Source organism: Chelonoidis abingdonii, chromosome 1 (assembly GCF_003597395.2).
Source record: "Chelonoidis abingdonii isolate Lonesome George chromosome 1, CheloAbing_2.0, whole genome shotgun sequence".
Taxonomy (NCBI): Eukaryota; Metazoa; Chordata; order Testudines; family Testudinidae; genus Chelonoidis; species Chelonoidis abingdonii.
Window position 1 is genome coordinate 98,442,043 of NC_133769.1, and position 12,166 is coordinate 98,454,208.

The 12,166-nt window shown below is 44.0% G+C and overlaps 1 protein-coding gene across 1 annotated transcript in view; it reads right to left on the reverse strand.

Moving 5' to 3' along the window:
• The window catches only part of CACNA1I (calcium voltage-gated channel subunit alpha1 I), a 162,300-nt gene extending 152,153 nt beyond the window's left edge, over positions 1-10,147 (reverse strand). The window contains exons 1-2 of the mRNA XM_075068160.1: positions 10,041-10,147; positions 9,312-9,445 (exon numbers count right to left, since the gene is read on the reverse strand). Coding sequence (XP_074924261.1) covers positions 9,312-9,445; positions 10,041-10,133 — 227 coding nt within the window. The 5' untranslated portion in view covers positions 10,134-10,147. The remainder of the gene's footprint in view (positions 1-9,311; positions 9,446-10,040) is intronic.
• Between the last annotated feature and the right edge of the window lie 2,019 nt (positions 10,148-12,166).

Below are 12,166 nucleotides of genomic sequence, written 5' to 3' on the forward strand. Positions count from 1 at the left end.
CACCGCTCCAGAAATCGACGCTAGCCTCGGACCATGGATGCACACCACCGAATTAATGTTCCTAGTGTGGACGCACTCAATCAACTTTATAATATCTGTTTTATAAAATCGGTTTAAGCTAATTCGAATTTAGCCCGTAGTGTAGAAGTAGCCTAGGACCCAAAAGCCCTGCTCTTACATGCTCCACTGCTTCCCGTCTGTCCGGGCTCCTGGCAGAGCAGTGCCCCCAGACCTAGTGGTGCCCTAGGCGGCTGCCTATTCTGCCTATGGCTAAGGACGGCCCTGCTTCCCATCCCGTATATAACGGAATTCAGAAGATTCTGGGAAGTGAACTGGTGCCTAGGTAAATTGCATAATGTAAAGAGTTTGGTTTTAAGGAATATTGGCTACCTTGTGTGAGTAGAGGGGGCTGTACAATTTAGATGACCTCAGCTTGAAAAAGGGGAACCAGTCTTCTACGGCACAGATTGGCTTGACTAGTCAGGGGGCACTAGCAATGAAAGGGGAGAGCGAAAAGCGGAACAAATGAGCTCTGATTTCCCACAAAATCAAGATGCCAGTAACAAAATAATCCAGCACCGAAGGATGAGAAGAAAAATTTTAACTGCCTAGGCAGCCAGTACCAGGAACCTGGGTAATAAATAAGAGGAACTGGAATTGCTAATTTGTGAGTATATATTTCACCTAGTTAGCATTACTGAAACCTGGCGGAAAGACTTGCACATTTGGAATGTTCCAATCAATGGCTATAAGCTATTTAGGAAGGATTGAGTGGGCAAAGGGAAGTAGGAGTGGCATTCTATGTAAAAAATGGCATTACCTGTTTCCAAATCACTGACAACTCAGAAGCAAATTCTCTTGAATGCTTACGGATCAGTGTTCTAACAGATAAGTCGCAAGACTGGGTACTAGTTTGTGTCTGCTTCAGACCACCAGGTCACACTAGAGAACATGATGATTGGCTGGCTCCCTAAGCACCTACCTCTAATGTGTAGGGGGAAAAACTGCATCATCATGAGAGATTTCAGTTTGAGTGACATACGCTGGAGGTTTCATGCTGACAGTTCTAAAACATCTTTGGAATTTCTAAAAATTATAAATGAAAATTTAGTAACTCAGAAAGCATTATATCCACCGTGGGGGAATTCTATATTAGATGTCATTTCAACAGATACACAGGCGTTGTTCACAGAACTAAAAGTCAGCTTAGGAGAAAGTGATCATGACTTAATCACACTGCTTATGTGCAAACAGAATGAAGTCCAAACCAGTAATATATATACTTGTTGCTTTAAAAGGGCCATTTTCCCAAAGCTTAGACCAATTATGAGCCAAATCATCTGAGAGAAAGAATTTAAAACAGAAAAATTTGAATGATAGTTGGGAACTGTTTAAGAACATTTTACTAGATGCCCAAAAAGCCACAATCTCATAATTGAGAAGAAGGTCTAGTATCTTGATTAAAATAAATAACCTGGCTTAGAAGGGAAATGAAAGCAGCAATAACAAAAACAAAGCAGAAAGCAAAAAATACAAATGGAAAAAAGGGGCAGTTGCCAGCAACGAACATAAATAAGAAGCTAGAATATGTAGGAAATTCATTAGGGAAAGAAAAAGGACACAAGGAAAACTCTATGGCCAGCAGAGTTAAGACAAGTAGAAGGATTTTTTTTTTTTTTTACATAAACAAAGAACAAAAGGAATCCTAATAATAGTATTGGTCCATTAATAGAGGGAAGTGGTAGAATTGTGAATAGTAATGCAGAAGAGGAGAAATATTCAATAAATAATTCTGTTCTATATTTGGATAAAATCCAGATGATGTATTTACATAATAAGATGGTGAAATACTTTCCATTCCAACAGTAACTAAGAAGCATTTTAAACAGAAGCTACTGACAATAGACATTTTTAAATCAGCAGGTGCAAATAACTTGCATGAAAGAGTTTTGAAAGAGCTGGCTAAGAAGCTCTCTAGACTGTTAATATTGATTTTTAATATTTTCTGAAAAACTGGGAAAGTTCCAGAGGACTCTAAGAAAGCTAACGTTGGGCCACTATTTAAGCAGGGTAAACGAGGTGACCTCAGTAAGTAAAGGCCTATCAGCCTGAGATCAGTCCTATCATGGACCAAGTTATAGGTGGTCAGTTCTAGTGATGGTCATGCCTAGTGATTGAAGCCAGGACCCAGGGATCAGGAACAAGAGACAGAGGCAGGGTCAGGGGTCAGAGCAAAAAGTTAAGTCAAGGGTTGTAGCCAGATGTGGGGCATAGAAGCAGGGATCTGGAACAAGGCAAGAAGGCTGGAAGAAGGCAGGGTAGCAGTCAGTCAGGAATTCAAGTTGCTCAGACAACTTCCTGTGCCTCCTTCTGGCTTAAATAGTGAGTCTGAGTGAGTCAGAGAGGCCTGACATTTCCTCCAATCAGGAGCTTTGTGGGTGGTGCCTCTGGTGAGCTAGGGTCTACTGGTATCAGTGAGCTGCTGCAGGAGTCCGAAGACTACTTGGGCACTTGCTGACCTAGGTTTGAGACCCATGATCCCTCATAGATCTCAGGCAAATTAATGGGACAGGTGATATGGGATTCAATTAATAAAGAATTAAAGAGGGTAATATAATCAATTCCAATCAACATGGGCTCATGGAAAATAGATCTTATCAAACTATCTTGATATTATTGTAGGTTTTGTTGATAAAGACTATAACAGTATTGACATAACTAGAACACCACAAAATCAACATGGCACAGATTAAATGGATTAAAAATTGGCTCACTGACTTGGAAAAAAAAATCATTACTGATAAAATTTGCAAGTGACACAATGGTAGAAGGAGTGGCAAATAATGAAGAAGTCAGGTCACTGATACAGAGCAATCTGGAGCAAACAATATACATTTCAACGCAATCAAATGTAAGATCAGACATCTAGGAAAAAAGATGAAGGACATACTTACAGGATGGGGGACTCTATTCTGGTAAGCAGTGACTCTGAAAAAAACAGGGGGGTCATGGTGGATAATCCAGCTGAACATAAGTTCCTAGTGTGACCCTGTGCTAATGTGATCCTTGGATGCATTAACAAGAATATTAAATAAAAGTAGAGAGATTCTCTGACCTCTGCATTAAGCACTGATGCATCTGCTACTGGAATATTGTGTCCAGGTGTGGTGCTCACACTTCAAGAAGAATCTTGTGTGACGCAATATAGAATGTGGGAGACACTTTATGATATTGTTGATACCAATATTACAAAATTGCAATGAATCGTGCCAGATTTGCCATGTGAGGTATCTGCAAAAATATCACAATTTGCCAAGTATGATGATCTTGCTCATATGTTTGTATCACCTTTTTATTATGAGTTATAGATATGTAGGGTGTATCTGTATTTCCAAACTTGTGCTATGTTTCTGGGTGACCCCTTCCCAGAAATAATAGCACCAGCACTAGGCCTGCTTGATGGCCCATCAAGGGACATCAGCTGTACAATACACCCACTGAAGGGAGCCAAGACTACACCTTACGACTAAGCATGCCTATGGAAAGAACTCAAAGGCCTTTCAGTGACATGTACTATGAGTTTGTTGTGTTTGAAACAAAGGGAGTACCAGACATATGGCAAAAAGACTATAAAGGGCAGCTGCATCATCTCCATTTTGTCATCAGTCCTGCTTCTTGTCTTCAGTCTTGCTTCTTCCCTCTGGAGTAACTTTTCTGCAAACTGAAGCTCTGAACAAAGGACTGAATGATACATCCAAGCTGTGAATGTGTTCCAGAGGAACTTTCAAGCCACAAACTCACCAATACTGCTAAGAACCTGATATACGGACTTTGAAGTCTTTGTATGTATGTGATTGCTTTACTATTTAACATCTCTCTTCTTGTTCTTTCATTTTTCTTGATAATAAACCTTTAGTTTTAGACACTAAAGGACTGGCTGGCAGTGTGGTATTTTGGGTAAGATCCAAACCTATACTGACGTGGTAATGTGGCTGACCCTTTGGGGTCCGAAGAACATTTTGTATATGTGAGCAGAGTTTTTTAAATAACTGCTCACTGTACTGGACCTATGTATTGACTGGGAACCAGAGAACTTCAATACAATAAAGGGGGCTGGGTGATTTATTTTTTGCTTCTTGATACCAGTGTGGGGGATCAGAAGCAGGGCCAGCTCTAGCCATTTTGCCGTCCCAAGCACAGCAGCACGCTGCGGGAGGTGCTCTGCCGCTCACCGGTCCCGCGGACCAGCGTACCCTCCACAGACACGGCTGCAGGAGGGCCACCGGAACCACCTGCCGCCCTCCCGGCGACCGGCAGAGTGCTCCCAGCGGCATGCCACCCCAAGCACGCGCTTGGCATGCTGGGGCCTGGAGCCGGCCCTGATCAGAAGCACAGTTTGTGACTGGTTGGGGCGTTTAACTTCAGTGTTACCCACCAGTCTTGGGAGTATATGTTCTCCCTTTTGCAGCCTGCCCTGACCTTGGCATTTCCAGTGAGGGCTGCCCCAGGCACCATTAGTCCTAAGGCCTTTGTTACACAAGAGGTCAGACTAGATGATCACAAGTCTCTTCTGGGCTTATGTAATCTATGAACATCAGCCCTTTTCCCTCAACCTACACACACACATATGCGCATGTAAGGACAGGTCACATGAATATCCCAATCTGGGCTTATAGTGGGCCCCACAAAACAGGTCAGAGATAAAGTTAACATCCCACCAAGGACAGGTAATAATGGCATCTAGGATCAGGACAGGTAGAGTAAACACTCCTCCCGAAATAGGAAGTGATTCCCCCACAGATCCAGGAAGGTGGCACGATTATATAAAACCTCAGCTAACTGGCAACCCTCAGAGCAGGACATTCAGAGTGAATTCCTCATCCTGAACAGGTAGTGACCCCCTCCAACCTCAAGTGCACTCGCGCGCACGCACACACACACACACACAAATTGACTAGGACAAGAAATGTGAATACATCACTATTTATAGGCAGTGAGCTGCCAGATCAGGACAGATAGAGTGAATATTCCATCCCCAAAATTGGTGGCGTAGGTCTGGAGACACTGACCTACATTCTCCAGAGTGATTAGAGATTTTGGGTGCCCAAACTTGAGACCCTAAAAGGAGCCTCATTTTCCACGTCCCATTAAGCTGTCTCAAGTTGAGCACGCACCAAATCCAGCATGCAGAATCACTAGACATTTTTGGAAAATGCAGGCCATAAATCACAGGAGATAACATCTAAAGTAAAAGGTAGAGAGGACGGCATCCCACCAGGATAGTTGGTGACAACTGCAGCCCATATCAGACATCTGGGTACCTGGAGACTACTGTCATCCAGTGACTAGTTGAAGGCTGGAATATCTACAAGCCAGATTGCAGCCTCATCGCTCATGTGCACACAGGCATATGTGTTCTTTAACCTGCAACAGCTGTCTCCGTTTTGGGAGCTTGAAGATTTCTTAAGAGGAATAACAAAGAAGGAAAATATTGACTTAATGAGGGCTGGTTGGGTTTGTTTGTTTTTTTTTAATTTTGTTGTTTTTTTCTAATCTACTCCAAAAACTAGGGAGGGAAGGGGGAGAAAGTTCTGGTGATGTCAGCTTCCATTGCCATGGAAACTGAACATTTTTAGTGACAACAAAGTCTCCTTCCTTGAGCGGCTGGATTGTGTGGGGAGAAAGGGAGAGCAGGGCAGGGGGGCAGACAAGGAAATTCAGCTAAAAGTATAACTATAACTTCTGGCCTTCTAAAGGTAGTGAAAAGAGAGCGAGAGAAAAAACGACCGAATGAATAAATGACTTGAACTAATGAACAAGTGAACCAAGTTTATGCAACCAAAACACTGTTTGGGGTGATTATCAGCAAATGACTGTTCTTTTTGTTTTTGCCGCATTTTTTCTTCTAGATAAAGGATACTATTGTCACATACAGTCAGAGGGAGATAATTTAAACCATCCAGGAATACCCTGTAGGATAGTCTCCCCAACTGTCTGTTGTTCCTCTGTTTTTTCTGGCCACAGGGTGATTTTTTAATCCTGGCCTCTCGGTCTGGTGGACTGGGTGGGTGTTTGTTTTGGGGCAGGTGAGTTGTTTGCTTTTCCCTTGGCTTGAGGAGAGGAGCCTGATGGTGCCTAGTTCTATCATCTCCCCAATACCACGCTTTCCTTCTTTGAGCCAAATTTGAGTCCTATTGGAATCAATGGGAGTTCTGCCATGGAATTGATTTGAACAAGATATGGTCTGCAGTACAGGGCAGGGGAGAGGAATGACTTGATTCTGATTTAGGATGTAATTAAATGAGATAGGAGACATGAGGACCTAGTGTCAAGGATTTCCATGGGACTTCCAGGTGAACAGAGGTTCCTAATGGAGTCAGTTCTAGTCAGAGATGAGCCAGCAAGGAGAGGTTTGGATTTTGGACAGGTTACGTGAGGAATTGGGTTGGAGGCTGAATCAGAACTGGGGTTCCGGGGTTGGGTTTGAGGCTGAATAAAAGCTTGCATTCAGATTTTGATGGCAAACATTAGTCTGATCACATCCAAATTGCACAAGCAACATTAATGGATTTCAAATAACAAAACAACAAATAACAACAACTAGTTCTTACACAGCACTAATGGCTCTCTTTCTCTCTCTGACAGATAACATAATATATACATTATAAAATAGCTTAAATCTTAGATCCCTGCACAGATACAAATTTATATCCGTGGATGCGGATGTTTGCAGATATAGAGTGGATATCTGTGGAGCTGCAGGGCTCTACTAGGAACCACAGCGTGAAAGCAGTAGCATATCAGGCCGTCGCTTGCAGGAGCCAACGCCCAGCCTGGACAGCTCCTCTGGAGTGGCTGTACCACCTCCAGCTCTGCCCACTGCGGCAGCACCAGACTCACCGGCAGCTGTCCCTGCTCACACTACTGTGTGCAAGCGGCTCGCACGCTCCCGGACAAGAGACGCACACCCAGCAGCGCTGGAACAATTTGTATAGTGGGGGTGCTGAGAGCCATTGAACCAAGCTGTAAACCCTGGATATAACTGAAATCACTTCAAGCCAGGGAGCACGGCAGCACCCCTAGTTCCAGCACCTATGTGCACACTACTGCATAAAAGAGACTCCTGTCCGGGAGCACACCTTAATGTGACCAGGGAAAGCAGCCAGTGAACCTGGTGCCACCCCAGGGTTCCTGCCTTAAGGGCAGGGCCATGGTCCAGACACTGGTTGCCCCACCATTTCCAGGGAGCTTCCGGCACTCCTGCTCCCAGCGCACAAAGGCAGTGGGCTGGTGCACCTCCAAAGGAAGGTGACCCGCATCCGGCATTTGCCCCCTGCCTGGCCAGCCTGTTTTATTTTGGGGAGGCTCTTCTACATGCTGCCCATGCAGAAGGGGTTCAGATTTGAGGTTCTAGTCTAGCATCTCTGGTGCTGGCGTTGGACATGGAAAGGTGAATGGCATTTCCTAATGGGATATGCCGCTTAGCATCAGACAGAGACAACCCATCCATTTCCCAGTCTCCTAATTCCAAGTCAAGGAACTGGATTTCTGTGTCCACCTGGAATGGAGTCTTAATCCCAACCTGAATGACAGAGTGGTTCTGAGAGATCTTACCATGATCAGAGAAATACAACCAGCTCCAAGACACTCCATTCAAATGCACTTATTGTCCTTTTGCAATTCAGAAATCTGAGCTTTGCTATCCCTCCTTTAACATCACTTCTCATGCCACTACACTACCCCCTCCATACGCTCAGCTGTACCTCATTGTTAAGGAGGCTCAGAACCAGTACGCTGGGATGTGTAATGCAACACGATTCAGTTGTTTTAACTGATTTTCCATCGATTAACTCCTGCTCACCACAATGTGGGGTCAGTTTAATTAAAGACTCTAGCTACTGAAACACCAGACTCAGGAATTGAAAGATGGGAAGGCTCTTCCCATCTCAGCCACATTGTTTTCAGTGTTGAAACACAGGATCTTTCATTTTCTTCCATTCTCTTTTAGGTACAGGCTGATTTCACCGCTGGGCACATACCTTCATCTCTCAGACAACAAATTAAATGAGTTTGAAGGTCTCAGTTTAGTGCATCAGAAAACAATTGTCCTCACACCCAAAGGGAAACATCTTTCAAGCCTTGTGGCAGACAGGTGTATTAAAAACAAATGTAAAAGATGTTCCTATTATTCGCCCTGGGGAACAGTTGTGTGGGGGTAAGCTTTAACAGCTCTGCCAGCTCAACCAGCGATACACTGAGTTCTAGATGACAATGAAAGCTGGCTATTCCCTGCAGGGAGGAAAAGGGAGGTGGGGATACCTCTAGAAAGGAGTAATTTGTGTTTTGTTTGCTGTAAAAAAAGAAAAAAAAAAACAGCCATATTTTCTTCTGTGAACAGCAAAATTTCTGCCATGGGGCAATTTGATTAAAAATAAGCTGCACTCACCAATGCAAGGAGTGAAATTTCACCACACATTCAAGGGGCAATCCTTACGGGCTTTGGGCTGTGCATGCGCAGAGGCTTGGGAAGTGGAAATCAGAGCTTCACCATAGCAACTTTGCTGTTAAAAATGCTCAAATGTCAACTTGTCCCTAAGGTGCTGTGGGGTGGACTGATGTGATGCACAGGCAGAAACCCCCAGTTTCTAAAAGGATGCTTTTAATCTTAGAGCTGAGCCAGTGGAAGCAGAGCTGTTGCACTGATTTGGGCCAAGGCATCATTGGCCCAATTATGTTAAAAAAGGTTGCTGGGTTTCAGAGCCAGAGCTTCAGCTGATGTAAATCAGCTTAGCTCCCCTGCACTGAGGAAGTTACACCAATTCACACTAGTGGAAGGCCTGGCCCTCATTGTCTACCTGTTTCTCCGCAATCCTGCTGAACTGAGCACATGCGTGATTCCGGTTTCTCAGGGACGATGCCCACAAAGCAACACAGCCACAAACACTTCAGCTGGTTTTGTTCTCAGTTACAGCAGGGCAAATCAAGAGTAGCAATGTTGACTTCACAGGAATTCTTCTGGCCTTTCACTAAAGTAAATGGGAGCTGAATCTGTTCCTATGCATAAAAAACCCCACAAAACTTTCTATTCTCTTCCAGCACTTGCCACCAGGGCTTTGGAGCTGTGCTCTAGCTCTGCTCCAACTCCAGGCAAAAACCTGCAGCTCCACTGCTCCGGAGCTGCTCCACACTCCAGCTCCAGGCTGCACTCTAAAGCCCTGCTTGTCACAACCCTGAGATGGGGACCATATCCCAATTGCATGCAACACTCCAGCACTCCAACACTATGAAAACACAGAAAACAGTTAACCTACCCAGCCATCACAATGAAGAAATCCAGGCGGTTCCAGGTGTCTCCAAGGTAACACTTCCTGCCAAAGATCCCAAGGGCCACCATCTTCAGCACCATCTCCATTGCAAAGAAGATGAAGATGAAATCATCAAATACCTGAAGGAGCCACAGGGAAAATGAAGGGTAAGTTTAACAAGTGCTTGCTGCCCGTTTGGTCTGCAGTTTAGAGTGTGTAGATGACTATAAATGTCAGTGTGCACAATAATGAGTGACTGACAGTGCTGGACAGTGGAGGTGCTGGACAAGTTGCCTCTGAACATGGCTGGATGAATAGGAATACATAGAATGTAAGTGAACTATCTATATTCTAGTACCATAGACTACATTCAATCTCTCTCTCTCTGGGAAACTCTTGTGATTTTTTTAAAGCAAGTTAGTATGTTGCTATGGGTATCCTTGTTGAGAGAAATTTGAGACTCTGCTACACCATGTTTGCTGGGGTCCACCCCCTCCCATTTCACTTTATTTAAACAGACTTTAAGATGTTTGGGGGTAGGTCCTGTGCTCAGGGCCCCAGTACAATTGTCCCCAATTTTCTCTTTCCCCCCAGTCAGCCCTGGTCCTTGCCACCCTTTTCCAGAAAAAGCTAAGTGCAGATGGAAGGGAAACATCAGACATAACAATTAGAACACTGGCCTGAGCCTCAGCCAATGGTGCACCTTCTCCCATTAAGGGGCAGGAGACTGCTTACCTGCAAGATCTTGCACCGGTCATTGAGGCAGTCCATATCATCACAAGGCTGGTACATCCCCAGGGTAACACAGTTCAGTAGAATCACCATCATGCTGACACACTCGAACCAAGTGCAAGGGAGAATAAAGAGTCAAGGAAAACTCAGCTACGGTAAACTGACCTAAAACTTAGGATGACAAAATAGACACCTTTAAAGAAAACAAAATTCCAGGTGATAGAATAGCCAAGTCATCAATCCCTATATTTTCTGTCTCCATCCTTTACCCTTCTCCTCCCATTCCATTCCAGGAGTAAAAACAAGTTGAAACTCATTTTGGGGACAGATTCAAGTAACTCAAAGCATTGTGGGCTATTTATGCAAATTAACATCCATTGTTAAACAAAGACACACACCAAATTCCTATTTCAATGCTTTGCTGAATTGTTACAACTTAAATGTGAAAGAAACAGATTTCCCATCATGCCTTCCACTCAAAAAACTGCAAAGGTCTTCAGCATATGAGGACAGAGTTCATCCAACACAATGGAGTGGAACCTAGAAGTAAGAGTCTCTCCTGGAGAGAGTACAACTTAAGGTTTCAAAGCCTAGAAATTATTTTCTCTCCTTGATAAGAACTTAGAAACATGGAACTGTCATAATGGAACAGATCAGTGGTCTATCTAATCTGTTTATTCTGCCTCCAACAGTGATCAATGTTGAATAAGACTTCCATGATGTGCCTAATTGTGCTATACTATCACCACAGGGGAAAATTGTGTTCCTGACCCCAGCTGGTGATCAGTTTATGCCCAGAAGCATGAGAATTGATAGTCCTTGTAATTGTTTTCTTAGCTACATTGGTGTCCCTGCAGATGCTACACTTATTCATAAAAAATGTTGACTCCTTTGTTTAAACTAAGATATCTGCTTCAATAATAGCCAGCAGCAGTGAGTTATGCTGGCTAATTATACTTTACATTAAAAAGTGTTTCCTTCTATTTGTTTTTAATGAATTGTCTTTTAATTTCATCAAGTACTGCTCCATTTTTACATTAGGGGGCAGTGTAAACAGGAGTGCTTGAATGACCTTCTCTATACCCTTCAGAACTATATACCGCTCTTCTCTTATTCTTCTCCTTTCCCAACTAAACAGACTTAGGGCCTGGATTTCATTTATACTAACCCCACTTTACAGTGGGTGTCAATCCTTTACGGGGATGTCTACGCAACAAGAAAATCCCACAGCTGGCCTGTGCCAGCCGATGTGGGCTTAAGCTGCAAGGCTGTTTCATCACTATGTAGACTTATGGGTTCGGGCTGGAATCTGTGCTCTGGGACCTTCCCACCTCACAAAGTCCTAGAGCCTGGGGAATCCAGGGGAATCAGGGCCTCACTTGCCCATGGTGGTTCTCTGGAGTCCATCTGGGAGTAACTGGTTAATGGACAATTAGCAGCAGAGCAACTGCTCCCTATAAGGCTCCCTGACAGGAAGAAGAAAGTGCCACTAGAGAGGAGAAACTTGGCTTGTAACTAAAAGACAACTGTGAGAGAGGGTGTTCCCAGGGAGGGAACAGAAGCCTGAAAGGCAACCTGAAGGACTGACTGTTCTCCAGGCTGGAAGAGAGAAGAACAGATGTACTCAGAAGGCAAGGGCTTGAGATGGTTTCCAAAAGAGGATTGCCTAAAGAAGAAACCAGAGTGTGATCCCACGTGGAAGGGGCAAGAGTTCAGAAGGAACTAGAGACTGTTTCTAAGAGTCAGGTTTACTTATGTCATTTTCTGTTATCAATAAATGAGGCTCTGAGGCACTCCTTAAAGGAAAAATGTGTTTTGTATTGGTTTGTACCTGAGAGATGGGAAACTGAGCCAGGATGTGCCAGTGACACCTTGCTCAGACACCAAGGGGTGAAAGGACATGGGGCTAGAGTGTCATCAGGACCAAATCTTTTTCTTTTAACTACCAGACCTGAAAAGTCCATTATTAAAGAGCAATCTCATGTGGTGGTGTTTCTCAGTCCTTACATAAGTGAATGCAAAATGATGGCCTAGACTTCTGTCATGTCTCAAGAAGATTCCAAACCCTGTAGTTTGTTCTGTGGGGCTCTTCCTTGAGTGACATGTGATTAGGGTGACCAGATGTCCTG